This window comes from Motacilla alba, chromosome 24, assembly GCF_015832195.1.
Source record: "Motacilla alba alba isolate MOTALB_02 chromosome 24, Motacilla_alba_V1.0_pri, whole genome shotgun sequence".
In the NCBI taxonomy this organism is placed as follows: Eukaryota; Metazoa; Chordata; class Aves; order Passeriformes; family Motacillidae; genus Motacilla; species Motacilla alba.
In genome coordinates this window covers 514,219-536,763 of record NC_052039.1, presented here as the reverse complement: position 1 = coordinate 536,763, position 22,545 = coordinate 514,219, and the positions used below count along the sequence as shown (strand labels likewise).

General features: G+C 44.2%; 1 protein-coding gene across 10 annotated transcripts in view; it reads right to left on the bottom strand.

Moving 5' to 3' along the window:
- Positions 1-22,545, bottom strand: part of ARHGAP32 (Rho GTPase activating protein 32) — a 238,164-nt gene that overhangs the window by 133,509 nt on the left and 82,110 nt on the right. For 9 of the 10 annotated variants that reach the window (XM_038161662.1, XM_038161664.1, XM_038161663.1 and 6 more), the window contains one exon: positions 14,476-14,584. In XM_038161662.1, coding sequence (XP_038017590.1) covers positions 14,476-14,583 — 108 coding nt within the window. In that variant the 5' untranslated portion in view covers position 14,584. Of the gene's footprint in view, positions 1-14,475; positions 14,585-22,545 lie in introns of those variants that run through there. The other variant, XM_038161669.1, reaches the window with a different exon arrangement.

The following is a 22,545-nucleotide window of genomic DNA, read 5'->3' as shown; positions in this document are numbered from 1 at the left end:
AGATTCTCTGGGCATCCTGTGCCAGGGCCTCACCATCCTCATAGGGAAGAATTTCTTCTTAATTAAGACATCCCATCTAACTACTCTCTATCAGTTTGAATCCATTCCTCCTGTCCTGTCCATCCAGGTCCTTGTCCACAGTCTCTCTCCATCTTCCTTCTCAGCCCCTTCAGGCTCTGGAAGGCCACATTGAGGTCACCCTTGAAGTTTCTCTTCTCCAGGCTGAACAATCCCAATTCTCTCAGCCTCTCCTCACAGCAGAGCTGCTCCATCCCTCTGATCATCCTGATGCCTCCTTCGGACAAAGTCAAACAGGCTGCAGGAGCACCCACTCCCCTGGACAGGGGGCTCCAGGCTGAGCCTGGCTCTGGGGAGATGAACCCCAACAGCTGCAGTAACCCACCAGCAGCTGCACCCATCCAGTTCCTGGTGCTTCCAGCATGGCCCTTGGAAAATCTACTCTGAGTGAGCTCCACCCTCTGAGCACCAGTGAATAAATCTGAACCCAGGTCTCACTCTCTCCCAGCTGCACCTTCCACAGCCCTGACCACAGCCAGCGCTCTGACCCCGCTGTCCCACAGCTCTGCACAAGAGGCACAGCCACTCACCAGAGGAAAACAGGAGCAATATTTATACACTTAAATAAACCTACCCTGGGCTGACTGACTTACTGAGCACACAATCACTTCAGGATGTAACAGGACACTTGAGAGTCTCATTGTCAATTTTAGCATTAAGAGGACCACCAATTTAATAAACCTTACAGGTCTTTTACATAAGAAAATAACTAATTACAAGAATAAATGTGCCATGCCAGTAAGCTGCTTTTAGGCCAAGCTGAATGCGCTTGCTTAATTTCCTAAGGAACAGAATTTCTGTAGGAAGGAAAGTAATTTTTCTTCCCCATCAGCAGTAGGAGCTGGTGGGATATAAAAATGGATAAACAATCTCACAGAAAATGTGGGCTTCAAGCCAGTTTGCAGCAGTGGGCAGAGACCTCCCTGGATTTGACTCAAAGCAGAGGAGGCAAAACTCACACCTCCGGGAGCCCAAAATGCCAGCACCTCTCTCGGAAAAGTTTTATTATCCTCTCCTTCCCAATGGAGTTAAGTCCAAATTGAGCTGGATTTCTGTGTCTCCTGTTTTCTGCATCCAGTTAACTGGACCACAATGAGATGCAAGGCAGTAATTAACTCCAGGGGCTTTTCCAATTAGATCTGAGCTCCATGGACTGCTGCACAACAATGATCTCTCCAAGGCTCACAGTTGAGGCAAAAGCACAGAAAGGTAAGGGCACAAAACTTGTGCAAGCTCAGATCTTTATTAAGAGATATCAATATGAGAAAAAAACCTTGGTGAAGAGACAGATACCAAAAAAGAAACTTACTGCAATTTTAGAAACTGCATTAATCCTAAATAACCACAACTCCTTTCCATTCAAACCAAAGATATACAGCTACATAAAATAGATTTTATACACTATTTTGCACCTGTTTTGATGCAAAACTTGGCATGTAGCATGCAGGTCACTGTCCCCTCAAAATACAAACAAAACCCTCCAAATGAAATTTGTCATCTTTTGTGCTTTGTGTCACAGTAATTTAATTTTAAAAATAATTTTGAAACAGTTGGATTATTTACATCTGAAAATTAGCTACCTGGCATCATCAGTGGCTTCTCACTTCCCTGTTTTCTATGCATCACTGTACTGTGGAAACCTGGTAATTGCAGAGCAAATCTGTTTATGCAAATTGTTTAGTCCCATTTTCACAGCTGAATGTCACTGCTGTATCAATCTGCTCCAGTCCAAAACTTGGTAAACAAGTAAGAGCTCAAGGCAGAACTCAGAGAATTGATTTATCAGGAATCTCAGTCACTTACCTTTGCAGGGAAGGCTTTGGAGCAACACCCCTTCACCAGCTTGCCCTAAACCAAGAAATTCTCCTTCCAAAAGCTTGACTTGTATCAGTAGTAGTTGAGACAGTATTGCAGAAAGTCAGTATTTTGTCACAGACACCTGCAGGGATTGCCAGGCAGGGAGATCTCACTAAACCCTTCCTCTAGGGAGGAGGAAGAACGCCTGTTTGCCTGTCCAACCCTCCCATGGATCACAGCATCACAGGATTGCTACGGGTGGGAAAGGCCTTTAAGATCAAGACCATCACTCGCTGCCACCCCTGTGCTCAGCACTAAACCGTGGCCTAGGACTCCACACCCACAAGTTTTCCGAACACTTCCGGGGACAGTGACTCCAGGCCTACCCTGGGCAGCTGTGGAAGGGCTGGACAGCCCTTTCCAGGAAGAAATTTTCCCTGATATCCAATCTAAACCTCCCCTAGAGCAACTTGAGGCCGTTCCCTCTCCTCCTGTCCCTGTTCCCTGGGAGCAGAGCCCGACCCCCCCCATCTGTCCCCTCCTGTCAGGAGTTGTGCAGAGCCACAAGGTCCCCCTGAGCCTCCTTTTCTCCAGGCAGAGCCCCTTCCCAGCTCCCTCAGCCTCTCCTGGGGTCCAGCCCTTTCCCCAGGTCTGTTCTCTTCCCTGGACATGTTCAAGTGTTGCTCCTAATCTCCCTGGGAATCAGAGAGCTGAATCTGAGAGCTCTCACAAATCAGGCTGTTTAGCTTCAAGCATTTGAGATTTCTAGTCTTTTTATTTATAGACATGATTTAGAAAACTTCAGCTTTGTGCTCTCTAGCACACAAAACCTCAGTCATAAATAATTTATATCTAACGATTCCATAGCATAATATGAAAGGATTTTCTCCTAAAAAGTCTCCTTGCATTCATCAGAAAACATGTCAACCTGTCTCCCTCACATGCAGAGATGTAACTCAATCTGAAATATGGGTACAACTCAACACAACAGTCCAGTGAACACAACGTGATGAAGTTTCCACCTTGGTATCCTCGACAGAGGAGAATACTGAACCAGTGCAGAACCCACAGCCCTCCTCCTGCTGCTTCTGACTTACTCTGGGATGCACAAGAAACCCTGGAATCCCACAAGTAATCCCATAGTTGGTTTTCCACATGGCTACAGAAAGACTCCTGAGGAGGCACCACAGATACACCTTGGCAGGTGACTGAATCCAGGTGAGATTTCTGAAGGCAGGAATTTAATCCAACATTATCACAAAGCAAGAATAACTATTAGATAGGCACTAACATATATTCATGTTCCACTGTCAGTCTCTCAACAAAACCAGTTTGGAGGGACCAGATTGCTCTCGATTCTGTCAGCACATGGCCTTGTTTCTAAAAACAGCAGAGCTGATTCCAAATGCTGTTTGGTTTCCATGACAGTCTTTCCTTTACATCATCTTCATTTCCCCTCAGTCTTCTTGGAAGGAAAAATTACAAAGAGAGGAAAAAAACCAAAACCACCTTTAGAGCTCTCAAAAACCCTAAAGCTTTGCTTCAGTTCTACCTCTTTGCTGGAGAACAGCAGGGAACAGAAATGTTGTTTCAGGAGAAGTCATTACTCTGTAGGGAGCAGTAATTTCTTCACTTGGCACAAGGAGGAATGAAGAGGGCTGAAGTGGGTGCTCATGTACAAGGACATCAACAGCTACCCCAAATTTTTGGTACCAGCTCACTACGCAGAGCTGGCTCAGCATCTACTCCATCAGGGAGTTTGCTCTGCATCACTAAAAAAAAAAGTGTCCCACAAAACTCCTTGCTCCCTGTGAGGTGGAAGGTGATGGCTCCCTCAACACCTGCTATCAGGAATTATTGCTCAGGAACTCACCTGGAGCACAATGAAGGATGAATTTTGGTCATCTCAGCTTTGACCATGCAGCCTTTAACACACTCCAGGGAGATAAAGTTCTCTCTGCTCCTCCTTCAGATGTTGTGACAACTACCCTGGGTCTCCACAATAAATAAATCAAAGAAGGAAAGGGAAAATGCTCCACTAAACTGAGAGTCACCATGTTGAAGCTGCTCCAAATAATTCTGAAGGAAAGGTCCCAATTCCACAGCATTTATCCCTAAAAGGATTAAGATGTACTGAGCACAACAAGGCTATAAATGGGTCACTGTTCTGAATGGCAGAAATATATGGGAATGGATGAAGAGACAACATTCACCCCAAAATGTCAGAGGTACAGGGGCAATATGATGGAAATGCAAATATTTGCTAAGTTCTTCATGTTAGCACTTTCCATGGATTCATTTAGTGGAACCAAATTAATTTCTTAAGCATTTTCATACAGCATGGCTCTGTCACGTTAGCATATTGCAGCTACATTTTTCAGAGCTGCTTAAGATATTTGAACACATTTAAAATAAAGAAGCAACACCCAGTTTAGGTACCCAGGTCTGACAATGCCATCTTAAAGAAAAATATGTGCTTGTCATACTACGGCAACTTTACCAAAGAAGTTAAAAAATAATATTAAATATTCCCCTCCAATTCTGCATTTCTTAATTGGCATGGGAGGTTGTGGTCTCCCTGTCCCTGGAAGTGCTCCAGGCCAGGCTGGACAGGGCTTGGAGCAACCTGGGATAGTGGAAGGTGTCCCTGTCCATGGCAGGGGATGGAACTAGATGGGCTTTGAGATCCCTTCCAACACAAACCATCCTGTGATTCTGTGATTTTAAGGACTAATCTTGTGCTGTTCATGTTCTCATCAGCAGAGTGCAGCACAGGCACATTCAACAACACCCAGCACAAGGATGTTTTCCAGAGTGAGAAACACTGGAACCTTTTAAATTTAATAATTTTTTTTAATTGAAGTCATCACTTAGCTCCTTTCTTAGTGCAAATATCCTTTCTGGCTGGAGGAGCGCTTTAGGTGCAGAGCTCAAGGCCAGGATGGCCTAAGCAATTACAGGTAGTACTGACCTTTTTATCTAGCTCTCAGTTTGGGGATTGTGGAATGTGCAGAAACACTCACCCAGTCAGAGATGCCTTTAAAATCTCATGGCAACTGAGATAATGGGATAGACAAAAGGAATGAAAAAATGACAAGTGCTTACAGTAAGGAAACTCTGAACATTGGCAGCGCACATTCTTAATCCCATGTCTAAGAAATCTGCATTCAGTAAAGACATGTGAATATGTATCATTTTGTGAGTTTAGAACTTTTAATTCCATTTTTCAGGTTCTCAGTTCTGAACTGCTCCAACCAGTACTTAGTTCATGGCATGTATAAAAGGGAACTCGTCTCTTTTTTTTAAAGGACCACACAGAATGTGTTTTTTCTACTCCCAGCATCTCCATGAAAAGGGGGGGAAGGAAATAAGAAAAAGCAAAACAAAAAACTCAACACTTTAAAGCATTGCCATGAGCTGCCAAATTCAGAGAAACCTCTCATTCCAGAGACTTTGCATCACAGAGGAGTCAGTCCAGGGCATCCATTTACCATAGTTTAAAGGATCAGCCCGGAATGAGCAAAGAACTAATTCTTAACTATTTGTCTACTGTGTTTTCAAATGAAGATCTGCAGCTCACAGATACGTAGGTGAAACCTTCTCCAGCTCCCATGTAAAACCACTGAAGTGGAATCCAAGACATGGAACAAACAGCTTGGCAGCTCTGAGCACCTCCTTTGGCACTGCCACTGTCACTGTGACCAAAATTCACCTCTGCACAGCAGCATGAGTTTGTGCCATGGCAACGTTTCCCAAGTGAGCCTGAAAGAGACACAGATTCTCACTGATTCTCTGCACATGAATCCAGTGCACCCAAGGGGTGCTGGGGATTTTCAGCAGAACAGTCTCACACTTGTGTTTCCCTTCACAGAATCCACAGTTTTAGGGCTAAAAGGGATGCAACCAAGCACAAATGAATGGTCAGCTACTGAGGGCAGCATTAGCATGATAACTCCCTGACAGCCCTAAGTTTGGATCTGACATGCCCATAGTGAAGCCTGATTACCATTCCCAAAGCCCTGGGCCCAGGAGCTGCAGGGTACAGTACACAGCCTCACACAATGGAAGAGTGGCTCAGGAATGTACTTTCTTTAAGAACAAAAATCCCACATACAATATGCGTGGGAAAGGCAGACAGGGTTAGAGTCCTGCTTCTGTACAGCCTACAAAATAAATTACAGAGAAAAGCCACAGAAAACAGAACATCCAACAAGAACAATACTTCTGATTCCAGTTTCTTGTCGCTAAAAAAAAAAAGACCCCAAAGATCCCAGCTACTATTTGATGCACAGAGGGAGGAGGGGATCCTAATTATGGCTTGGATATAAAAGGACTATTGGAGCTTTGCGTTGTTATTGTAGAAAGCAATTTCTCATCACATAAAACACAACAGAGATATATTCAGGCTCAAACAAGCAAATCCCACTCTGGTAAGTCCCCTGGCCACAGCCAGTGATTATGCAAATAACAATGTTATGTTATAGGTATAAATTGGATTAGCAACTCAGGAGTTGTCCCTGTGCAGCAGCAGCAAGATGGGGAAGGTGGAAAAAACAACAGCCTGACATTCAACCTCAGCATCTGAGTCAGGACAATTAACAGGAATTTATATTTCTGTGTGTTAAGCCAAACTGGGCTCAGCTTTTGTTTATAGAGAAGAGCTGTGTCCAATGGCATGAGCACAAAACTGGGATCCACTGCACTCCCTGCCCAAAGCCCTGTGACAACACAGCAATGTGAGGAATGTGTCTGCCTCTAGCATGCACTTTATACCATACAGTGTCCATAAACTTCTGACCAACACAACAGAAGAGTCATTAACTCTGCCCAAGGGGAGGGGAAAGCTCAGCCTGGGATCACACACCAGGCTCCACAAACGTGGCAGGACTCCTCACTCCTGCTGCCCTCCAGAAAAGAGGACGTGAGCTGGAAACAGGAGGTGACACTGCTCTCCAGAAATGACCTGGAGGTCAGAACAGGCCACTTGATGCTGAAAGAGCTGTGAAGGTGAATAATGACTATGAAGGTGCTCCAGGGCTGGAGCCCCTCTGCTCTGGAGCCAGGCTGGCAGAGCTGGGGGTGCTCACCTGGAGAGGAGAAGGCTCCAGGCAGAGCTCAGAGCCCCTGCCAGGGCCTGAAGGGGATCCAGGAGAGATGGAGAGGGACTGGGGACAAGGGATGGAGGGACAGGACACAGGGAATGGCTTCCACTGCCAGAGGGCAGGGATGGATGGGATATTGGGAAAATTATTCCATGAGGGTGGGCAGGCCCTGGCACAGGGTGCCCAGAGATGCTGTGGCTGCCCCTGGATCCCTGGCAGTGTCCAAGGCCAGGTTGGACGGGGCTTGGAGCAACTTGGGATAGTGGAAGGTGTCCCTGCCATGGCAGGGGTAGGACTGGATGTACTCTAAGGTTCCTTCCAACCCAAACCATTCCATGATTCCAAGAATAATCTGTGCCCTGGCAACCATGGTATTTGATCAAATCCCAAAAACAATGTGCAGCCTTACACCAACACAGCAGTGACCAATACTATGCAGCAAGGCAGAAATGTAGGAAATGACTTGTATAAAAAAGTCAGGCTAATGATTACCAACATCTTTAGGGAATAATTCATCATTTTATAATTAAGAAGGCTGAATCATGGCAAAAAAACGGAAACATTAATGCCTACAATCTTCAGAAAGACAAACTCTGACACGATTTCTTTGTCTCTTGGGCTTAAATTAGGGTGGGGAATGGAAGGGGATGGTTGAGCAGACTGTTGATAGCCTTTAAAACTGTTCCATCTTTTCTTGCATTATGGTAACTAAGAAGACATGGACACTGAGTTAAAAAAAAAAAAGCCAGTTAAAATGAACCACTTATAAATAAGAGACTTCTTTTCCTTCCTTAATGTTCCACCTTATTTTTAAGCAGCTGGGACTGGGGAAAAGTGATTGACAGTAAATAAATTATAAGTTTTATCTCCCAAATAATTACATTTCGAACAACTGTGGCATTTCCTGCAATCTGACAACAAAACAGGCATAGAAAGAGATCAGCTTCAGGGTGTGAAGGAAAGAGGTGGAGGGTCATGACAGTGTAATCCTGACTTCAAAGCTCATGGTAGGGAATAACCTGGAGTAGCAACAGCAGCATCCCCAGCGCCACGGGAACAGCACCACCAGCAACAGCAGCCTGGCTGAACCAGAATTAGGAAAGAAATGACAAACAGGGTGCATTAAAATTGGTGATGATGGCGCAGAGCAAGCTGCTGATCCAGCCATAGCAAATTCTAAATCATTCCTTCATTTGGCTGTATAGAAAAAGACTTTCAAACAGATATTTACAAAACATAATTTGGATCTCCTGGCTCACCACTGTAGTACCAGAGTGCACATACTGGCAAGGCTTTAAATGTAACCAGAAACTGTTGCTGCTCTTGCCTATGAAAGCTAAATTATTACTATGAATTAATAGTTCCTGCCAAAAATACAGTATCCATTCTGGATTAATTGAATTTATTTAATTGGCAAAGCCAAATGGAAGCCAATGTGCCAATTAAGTGATCCCCCCCATTTCCAAAGATTCTCGGGGACAAGCTCTCTGCTGGGAGCCAGCCCGTGAAATGAAAAGGCCCCTCTAACCAAGAGGCAGAGAAAGAACCTCACACAGCAACAGAAACCCTTGCCAAAAGCTTAATGAGGGAAAATAATGCCAGATCCATGCAGCAATAATAAGGAAAAGCAAGTTATGTGGATTGAATAGGAAATACAGGCTACTGGTGCAATGCCAGACCAGAACTGCTTTGACCAAAATATTATTGCACCTGATGGATGCCTGGTGTGCTGGCCTGTCCCAAAACATTTGCGTCAGATCAGTGCCTGTGCTGTCCACACTTCCTGGACTCCCACTCCCATTCCACCCTTCCCTCTGTTATCCCTATTCCCCAGCCTGAGCTGCAGCAACTCCATGAAAATGCTGCCCAGCGCTGGGCACAGAAGCAGACACACTGCAGTTCCTGTAGGATTAACACAGCTCTGACTCACTAAGCCAGGCAAGTCAAGAGCTTGAGGACCTTCAGCAGCACAAAACCAACCTCCAAACCTACAGGTAACATCTTCTATACCATCAAGGCAGTGATCCCTCAGATTTAGAACCGGAAGCCAAATGCTGGAGCATTTAGGTGGAAAACCATCGAAGTCAGGCTCTGATGCGGTCAGAGCTCCTGGAGAATTTGGACAACGCCCTCAGCACAGGGTGGGATTGTTGGGATCCTTAGCGCTCCTGTTCAGGGCCAGGAGTTGGACTCAATGACTTGTGGGTCCCTTCCAGCACAGGAGATTACACAATTCTAAAGTTCATTTCTCCTGACTTGTTCAAGCCCTTTAAAAGATAGCAGAAAAGCCCCACAACTACAGCCTCATATCTCCTACAACTTCCCCTTGCACTTGAGAGCTTAAAACATCAGACTTTTAAAACGAACTTGCAGCTGGGCAGTCAGAGTTCAAAAGCACATTTTTCCCCAAGAAATTTTTTCCATGATGTGGAACCCATCTGAGAACAGGATCAGCCTGACAGAACTCCATCAGTGACTTCAGAGCTCCCAACCACATCCTCAGCTGTAAAATCCCGGTGTTGCTTCACACACATACAAAGCATTAAGAAACACAGGGTAAAAAAATCCAAAATATCAATTTTAACATGTTTAAAGGTATTATATCTACACATCTCAGAAACTAAAATTAGATCATTATAGTAAACCACTATTTGGAAATCACTACAGCTTACAGGGCCAAGTAAATGGATTCACCACATTCCCTTTTTATGCAGATTTTTCCCCAACTCCGGAGGTTAGTCCGCATCAGAAACAAGCCTGATGTTCTGTGAATTAAAAACCAACCAATGAACCAACACTAATTAAAAAAGAAGCCCCTTGTATTCTATTTTTGGCATCTATTCTTGCAGAAGCCCCACTCAAGACCTGGGGCAGCACTGGCCAAGTGAGGTACAAAGAATGAGAAACAAACATTAAGGACATAAAAATCTTCCTTTAAACCCTTATAATGAACTAATCTCTGCACACATTCATAATTGCATTTAAAAATAGTTTCCTCCTCACTCATGTCCCAGATTTAACAGTGATATATTGAGGTCTCATTAAAAAGCCTTTATTACCTTCACAAGCCACGGAACCTTCCCTATCTGGCATCAGATGCAGAAAATACTACAGATCTCAGAACCCCTCTGACCTAAGAACTAAGATTATTCCAAGGACTTCATAGGACAAGCTCTAACCCTGTGCCTTTCTAAAGCATTTATGAGCTTGCATTTCTCCTAAGAAAATTCCAACAGCAAAATCCTAAAATGATGAGTACCAACTGCAGCTGCTACGTTTGCTGCTGCCTACTTGTGCACTTGTCAAATTCACAGAGTCTTCTATATTTATTCAGAGATTCCCCTTTTCTAGGCACCCTGATTCCACACCTGACCCCAGCTGTCACCTCTTGGCCCTGTTATGGACAGCAGATCTCCCAGATCCCGTGAGATCCCAGCCAGAGGTGCACCAGGGGGACAATAAACCTTCCATGGGCTTGGAGACTCATACTATCATATTCTGAAGGTCTTCAAAGCTGAAGGAATTGGAAAAGTGCAGGAAAAGTGACTTCTTCAGAAGCACATAGAGAATCACAGAAAGGCTTAAGTTGGAAGGGATCTCAAAGCCCATCTCCTCCACCCCTGCCATGGCAGGGACACCTCCCACTGTCCCAGGCTGCTCCAAGCCCCGTCCAGCCTGGCCTTGGGCACTGCCAGGGATCCAGGGGCAGCCACAGCTGCTCTGGGCACCCTGTGCCAGGGCCTGCCCACCCTCACAGCGAACAATTCCTAATTCCCAATATCCCATCCATCCCTGCCCTCTGGCAGTGGGAAGCCATTCCCTGTGTCCTGTCCCTCCATCCCTTGTCCCCAGTCCCTCTCCATCTCTCCTGGATCCCCTTCAGGCCCTGGCAGGGGCTCTGAGCTCTCCCTGGAGCCTTCTCCTCTCCAGGTGAGCACCCCCAGCTCTGCCAGCCTGGCTCCAGAGCAGAGGGGCTCCAGCCCTGGAGCATCTCTGGGGCCATTTGTGGCCTGGCTCCAGCAGCTCCAGGTCCTTTCTTGAGTGTATTGCCCTGATCTCTAGTGTCCGGCGAATGCAGCTCATTCATGTGGCACCTCTCTGTGTCAGCACATTTGAAATGGGCGCATAAATTAAGATTTCTGTGTTTATCTCAGCATTTAAATCCTGCTTCACAACAAAATTCAGACAAGGCAGGAACAGAGGGTCTGTAAGCACAGCAGTCTGATGAGGGGAGAGCCATGGGCTCAGTACTTTCAAACAATGCAACTCCCTGAACTCATGAAGGGGAGAAGGGAGGAACTCAGGAGGTCAGCAACATGTGGTAAATGTAATATTAAGCACAAATATCAATTTATGCTAAAGTTAATGCAGGCTGAGGACAGCTGTTTTGTAGGCTCATGTGAGATGTATTATAAAAGGCTCTTTCACAACTTCATTTCTTGTAACTCAGAAACAGAGCACTCAGCAGGGCCTGACCAGGAAAAGATACCCCTTTCCTTTAAAATAACATTACTGTCTTGGAGAAATGTTAGAAAATCCATAAACTGCAATTTTCCTTGGCTCACACAGGGCTTTGCAGCTCCAGAACTCAGAAGTGTTCTATGAAGAAAGTCAATATCATCAACTGCATTTTCTGAAGTGGAGCAGAGACAGAAATCCCAGGATGTATGAAGGTTACCCAGCAGGTGCAGCACAGTGGGAATTGGGGGCTGAGACAGGAAAAATGTGTCTAATACACCCAAATTCTAAAAATACAGAACATGAGTCGGGGGGGAATATAAAATATAGCAATGCTTGAGGAGCTACAGGCAGCTGCCTCATTACCCAGCTCCTGGGAACTCTGTCCAGCCAGGGCTGCCTCTCCTTCAGCCTGGACCTCACCTACAACACAGAACTGCACTGGAAATACTGAGGAAGAGATGACCCTGGATCCCTGGAAGTGCCCAAGGCCAGGCTGGAAGGGGCTTGGAGCAGCCTGGGGAAGTGGAAGGTGACCCTGCCCATGGCAGGGGCTGGAACTGGATGAGCTTTAAAGTTTCTTCCAACCCAAACCATTTCACAATTCTGGGATTCCCCCCAAACAAACCAGGTCTCTCACACTGAATCACTTGCCCCTCTGCTGAACCACAAACACAAAATAAGCAGTGTTAAAGCAGATGAAAATATAAATAATAAACTAAAGAAGACAAAAGAAGTTGCATCAAACAAAGGACTGCAGCTACTCAGGTGCCAAGAATAAACTGGCAATGACAGAAACATTAAAAATAAAGAGGTTCTGTCACCTTATATTTACAGTATAGGAGGACATTCAACCTCCACACATTTAGAAAGACCTTCAGTTTATTTCTTATTAAGAAAAAGCTCTGGAAACAAAGCATTTCTATAAATTAATAATAAGCCCTTTGAAAAGTATTATGGATAAAACTGGGAAGGAAGAGACTTGTTCATGTAACTGTGAACGCATAAATTGACTTTTCTTAATAAAAGCCTGTACCAAGGCAAAGTTCAGGAGACAAGTGCCAGGACTCCCCCAGCTCTCCAGAGTGTCCCTTGTCTCAGCCTTTGCTGACCTGGGAGAAGGTGAAATTCATGCGACGTGACAAAGCCTGGTGCCCATCAGGGCTCCAGCAGCAGCCAGGGGAACCAATGGAGGGAACAACTTCTCCAACCCTGCATCCTCCATTCCCTGGGGGCTGGAGCTTCAAGCAGTAACAAAACCTAAAATCTGCATCTTCAACAACCACTAACCAAAAATTAGATGTACTGTGGCACTCTGAGACAGTCACATACCATGGAAAGAGCAATCTCTGGGACAAGGCTGAAGCAGAGGCTGCTAAAAATGCAAAGTGAAGGAACAGAGTGAGGGAAGAAACCTCAGGCTTCAAATGATCCGGGAAAAGGCAGAATATTAAAGATATGCTGGTTAAACAGAGAGCACTGTTAGTGCTGAACAAGGTCCTGCAAATATTTACATCTGAATATAGCCCCTGACTGGAGGTAAGGAAAGTGGAAATTTGATTCACCCAACACAGTAAACACAAACAAGAGAGATTTTTCTCCCCCCTCTTTATACTGTATTCAGAGGACCCTGAGGTCAAACCAACACTGTGAGCACAAATCCAGCCACTCTAAATACAGGTTCAGCAGCTTTACATGTCCTTCATCACTGCGCAGCAATTCCAGCTGGGAATTTCCCTGTTTATCATCCTCTAAATCTCTTCTCCACTGGACCAGTCAGTTTTGGCATTGCTGGCACAGAGCTGTGCAAGAGGGCACGTTCCAAAAAGTGATTTAATTGGGCAGAGGAGCATGATGCAGGGTAAAATAAACACTGAGCAACATCCATGAGCACAACAGCCTCAAGCAGGTGAACATTCCCTTCACTGCAAATCAACCAGGAGAAAAAAAAAAAACATTAACGAGATATGCCAGGAAACCTGTGTCACAGGTGAGGACACTGAATTATAGCCTGACAGCTCTGAGACACACCTGGAGGTCACAGACAGCAGTGAGGTGTCACAGAGTGACTCCCACCAGACTCCAGAGTGTGGGAAGCTCTGAGCTGGGAGCAGGTGCTGCTGTGCTGCTACCTGAGCAACACTGATGGGAACAGACAGTGCTCCCAACTGTGGCCAAGGTGGAGAGAAGGCAAAAATAGCCACACATGAGGAAGGAAAAAAATTACAAAGTGAAAAGTGCAAAAACTGACAGGCTGGGAGAGCTGGGGGTGTTCACCTGGAGAAGAGAAGGCTCCAGGGAGAGCTCAGAGCCCCTGCCAGGGCCTGAAGGGGCTCATAAATAGGTGGGTGAACGACTTTATACAGGCAGAGGGTGACAGGAAAACGAGGAATAGCTTCCCACTGCTGAGGGCAGGGTTAGATGGGATACTGGGAAGGAATTCTTCCCTGTGAGGGTGGTGAGGCCCTGCCACAGGGTGCCCAGAGAAACTGTGGCTTCAAAAACCCCCATGTATACTAAGGTAATCCAGTTGTCTGTGGCCCACTGCCCACCTGAGTGCCTTCTCTGAGATGAGAAGAGCACCTTTGTGTGTGCTTTTCTTCAGCTCCAGTCTCTCTGATGGCAGGTTTGCTCTCAGGGTAAGGTTTTATTTATGTAGACTTAACCAGCATTTTGCTAAAATCTCATTCTTTCACAATGCTGCATGCTTCAAAGAGCATGTTTTTACAAGAAGTTCCCTTCATGCTCAGAAGTCTTGCTGAAAAAGAGGTTAATGCAGACTGAAAATCGTTGTGACATTATGGACCTTTTAATTGGTTACAAGACCTGCTTTGGGGCACATATTAATAGGGCAGAAGCACTGTGAAAGCACCTTCCCTCTCCTTGACAAACTGCCAGAGGAAGGGAAGCATTTTGGCCTTGTTCAAAGTATTGTGCAATCCATTTAAAAAAGCTGAAACTTAGGGAGTATAAATGGAATAGAGGAGCAGAGTGCTCAGAATGGGAAATGATGGGAAAAGAAGATGTAGCCCAGGTTTACCATGGCGCTGAGCGTCTCCTCCCAGTCTGGCCTCTCCCTGGGATGGATGCTCCTCTGCAGCTCTGGGACAAAGTCATCTTCTTCTGCGTGGACAGAGGACTTCATCATTCTGCAAAGGACAGAAGTTGGATATTCACTGACAATTTCAAGGTAATCTCACACCCAGCCTGTTACAGTGCTCAGTTATGTGACAACATAAAATGATTCTACACATCCAGAAATCCCACAGGCTCCTGAGTTTCTCCCACTTCCTCATTATATAAGCAGGACAAGAGTGCAAATTTGGTGGAGAGAAATCTGCACTTCCTAACCAATCAGTAGATAATTTTGTTTAATCACTGCACAATTTGCAAGTCTCACAACACAGAAAAATGCAGAGGAGTGATTTTCAGTCCACTTGAGAAAAATGGCTCCTATTGCCCAGGCAAACAGCAAGAGAAACACACATTTGTAAGGAGAAATATACATATTTGATTCCTCCTCCTTTCAGGAGGTTTCGCCTGAAATGGGGATAACAGCTTCCAAATCTTAGTCTGACTCCACATCCCAAGGCCTGATCCATCAGCTTTCATCCCTTCCTGATTCTACCTGAAGAGTGAGCACCTCAAATCAGCCTAATGTGACCAGGTAAAACTTTTCTTCAGATAAGGAGCCATCTTCCAAATACCCTGTGAAGGTTATTCCAAGCCTGCACAGAGATCAGAGGCTCAAAATGAGAATTGAGAAAAAAAATTCATAAAAGCTTCTCAGCCCCTCCACATGACAACACTCTGTAGATATGTATGTTTTTTCACTTTCTGTTTGAGTAAATGTGCCTTTGCAGAGATTATGGCGTAGACTTGAAGCACCAAAGGCCTGTTCAATGTCTGGTATCACCCATTCCAGTTTCATTAAACATGATATTCAGGCAGGCTTTTATTTCCTTAATAGATCACCACTTATGTACTTAGGATAAGCATTTTGATAATCAGCAGTGCAAAGGCATGGCCAAGAAGGGCTGGTTTCTAACCCTGCTGATTTATGCACCACTTGACTGAAACTCGCCTGGTGAAAGCCAGTTAATAAAACTCCTTTGCTTCAGATCCAAGATGTGAAGTTCTGAAACCCCAACATGCTGCTTGACACTGGGCCAAATCATTTAACTCTGCTTTGTTCTCTCCAAGAGGGTTAAGGATGAAGTAATTAACACTGCAGTTAATGGCACGGCTGGGTTAGGAATTACAGCCTGTATAATTTCATCCCCAGCTTTGTGATCATATTTCTGCTCCAATAAAAAACACATCCCAGAAAAAATGAGCCTCAAAACCAAAAGTCACAACGCCCCAGGGAAATGCTGCTCACTGTGGGGTCTCTGTGTCATTCCCACCCCCAACATCACCTACTGTCCTCAGGAGAGAAGAAATGCACCTGACTGGGGAAAGCTGCAGAGAGCTGAAAAAAATCTGCAGGAAAATGCCATGATTTAGAATACAGAGGTGCAATGTCAGCTCAGAAAGGAGACCCTCACCTTTGCAACAGATGTTTAAAAGAATTTGGGGGTTGAAAGACTAAAAATTTGCTGCTTCAATTTTCCTTTGCATATCAAGAGGAAGAGACCTGGCCACACAGCCCCAGCTCCACCACAGGAGAGGTTTCCCTCTTAACTTAAAGCAGAGGAAACCAAGTTGAGCAACTGAGAAACAAGGCGTAAACAAAAAACCAACCAACCAACCAAAAAAAAAAACAAACCCAAACCAAACCAAAGAAAAAACCACAAAACCTCAACTTTTTAAATCAGCGGATGATTTTGAAAAAGGCCCAATACAGTTTTCCTGAAGATTTCTAGATGTTGGGGTTTGACCACATTGCAGCTGAATAAAAAGATTCTAAGCAAATTATCCCACAGCAAGGTCAGTGTAATTCCCTGAGGTGATGGAATGGAAGGAAGGGTGATGAGATCAAGACCCACCTTCTCCAGCAGTTAAAGCAATCAAAGTGCTTCCTCATTTAAAGACTTGAAAATAACAGGACTGCATTTACATCTTTATCAGCGCTTGGGAGTACAAATGGATTCACTACACAGCTTCTCAGGCTTCTGGCAGATCCTGCCAGATTTCTCCTCTGAAATGTGTTGGCTGCAGCGGTGAGACTGAGCGCAGAGGATGGTATGTCCTATTTTAAATAATCCTGGGAACCAGGCTCATGTTCAGGGTCTGTACCTTCACACTGGATCAACATGCATGTCATAGCATCCAGCTCTTTTTACCACACCCCAATCTATCTACTCACATCATTTCTTTAATCTCTGTTTATAAAACTTCCACGATAAAGTCGTCACAAACCTTTCCCACTGAGATCCCAAAATGCAGTCCCGTTATTTATCTTATGAAGGCGTTCTGGACTTTTACTGCAAATTGGAAAAGCTCCACATGCAAAATTGAGCCTTTAAAACAGTCAATTCTTTGAGCTTTTGCCAGACTTGGAATATTGTACTGCTGAGGGAAATTCAAACTTAGTCACAATATCTCAGAAACACTGGAAATGATATTGAAGATTTTCTCTCTGACACAATTACCAGCACTTGATAACCATCTGTGCACCCTTATTAATTTTTAATAGCCACTATTTAATTCCATGCCATCTGAGACAGCGAGCAAGGAAGGCTGAAGTTGCTGCAGGTAATATTAGTTAGTCCCTTATGAATTAAGTTTGGTGGCTTTTTTCTGCCCATCAGTGGCCTGGATGAAGGAAAATAACTTTGTGAACTTGCAGCAATGAAACAAGGAGAGGAGTAGGGGCAGAAACGGGGGAGAGTAGGAAGAAAAGCAGCTTCTGAACACACTCTCTTTTTTACAATGTTTCCTCTGGGCATGTAAAACCTCAGAGCAACAGCGGGGGAAGGAGCTTTCCTACCAGCTGGCCGAGGGAAAACTCTGGCCTCACCCCAAGACAAGCCTGGAATATTATCTCTAGGTCTAATCACATTCACACATTTTTATATGCATGTGCATTATGTATATTTGACGTTATTTTAATTTATATAATAAATAAATATCACAATATACATATGTCTGATACACAGCACATGTCAAGCTGTAACAAGACAAATTATCTTTTTTCTGCCATGGATTCTTTTCCACAGGAGAGGAAAATACCTCAAATCCCAGGAGCACTTACACAAAACACTGACACATGGATCTTGTAAACAGTAAAGGCCCAAACCACTAAAGAGATGCTCTATAACAGCTCCATTTGGGTATATATAGTTGGGGCAGATGTAAATGAGTGAGAAGTCACTACAGAATTTAATCCTGGCCATTAAAATAGAAATAGCATTTTATTTAAAATGCCACTTCCTCAACCTCTCAGCAGCTCTGCCCTTGCAATGAAACGTGACACTGTTATATTAATAAAAGTTCTGGTGTACAGAGGCCATTAAGCAATTCCCCTGCAGATGAATGAACCCTTCTTCATTGTAAATTGAGAACCAAATGTACTGGAATAAATGTTTACAGGACATTTCACAAAAGGCCCTGCCCACTTTCACACCCACCCTTTGAAGTTCTCTGGTAGGTCAAGTTGATTAATTTAGTTAGAACTTATATATTTGTGCATGACACAACTGTATCAAGAAAACATCTCACGTCCTTTTCCTTCTTCTCAAATCCAATTGGCTGCTCCCCTCATTTATGGTATTTCTGTGCCATATCAGGAATCAAAACCGTCTGGTGCCTTATCCAAGCATCAAGTCCTGCCTGCTAACACTGAGTTGGATCACAGGCCAGGAAACACCTATAGGAGATCTGTAGGGTGATTTGTATTAAGTAAACTTTATCTTCAGTAAATGTAAACTTCGTATTAAACAGATGAATATTCAGCTTGACGTCCCTAAACTTTACAGCTACTGCTTGTTTATAATACTGTAAATTTTAAATACACCTTTCACTAGACAACAACCTCCCCTAGGGCTTTGAGGGAGTCCCACATCCACAAATCCAACATATTTTCACATTTCTGTCTGTATAAGAGAGGAAGAATCACAAAAAGGGGGTTTGTGGAAAGAGTTCCTTAAGTTAAACAAAAACAGAACTCTTCAAACATTGTGGGACCCCTACAAGAGTGTCTGTTCCCATTACTCAGGTTCTTTGGCACACCCCAGTGCCACAGCAAAGAAACACAACTGTCATGGCCTCAGTGCCATGTGACACCCCAGTTCATGGCAGGACACAGGACGGTGACAAATTCCTTCCCCAGGTGCTAATGGTGTGAGAGTCCTGCCAGGCTCCTGCCAGAGAGTCAATTCTCTGCCTGCCCCATCCCAGCTGGACAGGCAATTGAGTTCCTTAGATTAAATGCCAAATATGATTTGGAGTTGTTCTCCTCCTTAGGGACATCAGGCACTGCAACTTCTCCTGGCTGCTCCCCCCACCAATGACTTTTCTTCCTGACCTCCAGCTGAGAGGTGAGAGCTGATGAGAACTGATTTATTAGTTTATTTATTACTTCTATCACACTGTTGCTGTGCCTGGAGATTGCTCACCTGATGCAAAAGCACAGCTCTGCCCTAACAGAACACCAACAATTCAAGAGGATTTAGAGCTCTACAGAAAGTGATGCTTCCCAACATATAAATTTTACCTCAAAGGCTAGTATTTAATTAAGGCCTGTGATGACACCAACCGAAACCAACGAGCTTCAAACACTATCTGATAAAATCTCACGTTTGTTTTGTTCAAACAATTTGCACAAAAGGAAAAAAAAAAAAACCATCCTAGCCTGGGTGGAGCATCCCTGTCCTTCAAATGTAACAGGTAAGAGTTTTAATCCCATTACTCTCAATCACAGTTTGGAAACATAACCCAGCAGTGAATGAACAGAGAAATACCTTGAAAACTCTGCTTCAGAAGGTTTAAAGTAAGTCAATCAAGATGGAAAGTGCTGCGGGTGTCACCCTACAATATATGACAGCAGAATTAAGTCAACTTTGCACATCTCAAGAGCTGCCCATTGCCACCAGGAAAGGAAGAAAAATGATCAAACAAGAACTGAGATTTGACCCAAAGTTTATAAACACTTGGGCAAGAAGGTGGAATCATGCAAGAAACCCTGATATATCTTTGCTTCTGATCTCAGACTTCTACCACAAACAAAAAAAAAAAAAGGGAAATTACATTAGGGAGATGGGGAAAACACCAAAATGCACATAGCTCTCTTAGCCCAATTTTCCAAGTAAACTCTATGTCCATGCAATTAAAACTAATACAGTGGAAAGGAAGAAAAAAAATCACACAGTATGGAAAGCAGAGATAGCTCTGCTCTCAGATGAGCCCCAGGGAAAATGAAAGAAGAGATGGGAACTGCAGGCTGACAGTGCTGACCTGATGAGGATTTAATTTCGGGTGTTTCAAATCAGCTTTGTCAACACCTCCCTGATTACATTATGTCTATCTGTATTATACAAAACAAGACTTCTGAAGTCTGACTCCAGGATCACACGAAGCTGGAAAAGCCTGGCAAGGGCAGCTCCAAGCCCACCTCATAAATAATGCTAAATGGATTGTGTTCAATCCTTGGCCACAGAGTGAGAACCTGGCACAACTAAAGAGTCACTGTGATTGATTGGACAACGTTGAAAGCTGTAATTGCTACTTTTGATGGAAGTTCATCAGAGGAGAGCCAACATCCAATTAGCTGGGAAGGCACTGCACAAGGAAAATCCGGAGTGTAACAGTTTATTACAATAAGAGGATATCTAAAAATCACTGGAATGAAATGTCATTCAATTACCAGCACAGAGCAAACTGGAACCTCTCTGCACTCTGGGTGCTCCAGGGCTACTCATGATGCATTTATTTATTTATTGCCTGGTTCTGAGTTGAGCTCAGTGGGTTTCAGCCTGGAGGATGTGGATATGTGAGGGTCTCAGAACTGCAACTGTGGGTGGCAGGAGTCAAAAAAATTAAAACAAGTTCACTGTGCTGCGCAGCTCTTCAGTTCATGTGCCCTTCTCATGGAATGCAGGCTTCCCTGGCAGATCTATCCATGTGCCCAAATAAAGGAGGCTGGAAAACTCCAAACCATGGGAATAGGGGTCTGGGCAGGATCAGCACTGTTACAATGAAATTCCATTTTACTGGTTGTAACAGCTTTCAAAAATTAACAGTGTTAGTTACAGCTACAAAGGTAGGTTTAAAATACTTTAAATATCAAATATTCTGGTTTTCCCAATGTTCAAATTCCAAATTCATGGCATACCTATGCCCAGGGAGCCTGAGATCACCAATGCAATAGGGTGGTGTGGAAGGGCTCATGGGATGCCCAACACCAATTACTGTCATCCAGCTACAGAAGGCAACTGGTCACCACAAACCACTTCACACAAACTTGTGATTCTGGGGTTTCTATTCCTACAAAGATTTTTTTTTTTAAGAAAAGAATCACTTCCCATTTGATGTGCATCTCTACCTGTTAAATGAGATCCTCAGCTACCTGAAATCTTTTTTTCTAAGGAAGGAAAAGAAATGTGAGGGTTTTGGGGTTTTTTGCATTAACTTCTCTTCTTAGATGAAGAATATATGAAGTTAGAAAAACTTTTTAAAAATTAAATATAGGAAGTTTTAAATAAAGATCTTTTTGCAATCAGCACTATCACTTGATTAATTTTTAAAATGCCAGAGTGGACATGACAACCCTTCCACTGTGTATGTTCCTCTGCAGAGGGAGGCAGATAAGGCCAGTGGCACTGCAGAGATTAATTAACATATTGGTTTCCTGCCCTGCTCCAGCTCTCTGGACATGCTTAAATATAAGCTCCAATATAGTCAGACAATTATCTTTGCTCAAGGGCTTTACTGTGGTTTCAGACTTCCAAACAGACGTCTTGTTTATTCATTTGCAAGAGCATTAAAACCACATTTTCAGAGTCCTCAAAGAAAAGTTGCACAAACAAGACCAGATTACCTGGAATTTAAAAGCTGTGGGCAAAAGGGCAAGTCTGGGCAGGGCAGTTCCCCTTTTAGCAAAAAAAAAGGCATCTCCAGGTACCACAGACAGCCTCTCTCACCTTGGGAATCAGCTTTTTATTCCCAATTGACTTCTTGGTGTCCCCAACACTGAGCATGTCCTAACCCCTCCTAACCCTCACTGCATAAGTAAAGCTCCCAAGCCCAGGAGGGAATGTGGTTTTAAAGTGAAAAAGGATAAATTTAGATCAGATATTTGGAAGTAGTTCTTTTCTTTGAGGCTTACACTGGCACAGGGTGCCCAGAGCAGCTGAGGCTGCCCCTGGACCCCTGGCAGTCTCCAAGGCCAGGCTGGAGAGGGCTTGGAGCAGCCTGGGACAGGGGAATGTGTCCCTGCAAATGGCAGGGGTGGGATGAGATGGGCTTTGAGGTCCCTTCCCACCCAAAGCAGTCCAGGATTTTGTGATTCCAGAGCTTGAGGGCACTGCCTATGCTCTCATACAGCCACAGGGCTGTCCCAGCAGGACCTTGGCATCACTGGGTGGGTTCCAAAGTACCAAACAACTGAACATTTCTCCCACCCATCAAGGAAAGGAAGGAGGATGGAACAGGAGAAGCCAACACTGTACTATAAACAAACCTTCTGATTGTTTTCTTTCCTCCAAGCACAGTTCTGTAGGTACACAGTAAAATCAACCCCAAACCACCTTCAGTAAATCTCTTAAATCTGAAAGCAGCAAAAAGCAATAGACTCACCTTCGTTTGTCCTACCCTTCCACCATGGTTTTGGCAGCCTCTTGTCTCACCTGGTTGTGTTTTATGTCTCAGCTCAGTACCATTCATCTCCAAGTACATAAGTGAGTACAGAGAGATGCATCCATGTTATGGAAGGGACTGGAACACGGAACTAAGGGCTTTGTGCAACTGGGCTGTAAGAATCTGCATTCAGGTTTTGCATAACTGGCATTTCTTTAAGCACTTCATGAAAAGAATAAGTTATTGGAATATTCGGCCTTTGCAAGCTCAGAGACGTATTCTTAGTTATTAAAAAGCTTTATAAAAATAATCACAGAATCCTCATGCTTTTGCATACGTATTACTGAACAAACCTGCTCTTTTATTTGGCAAC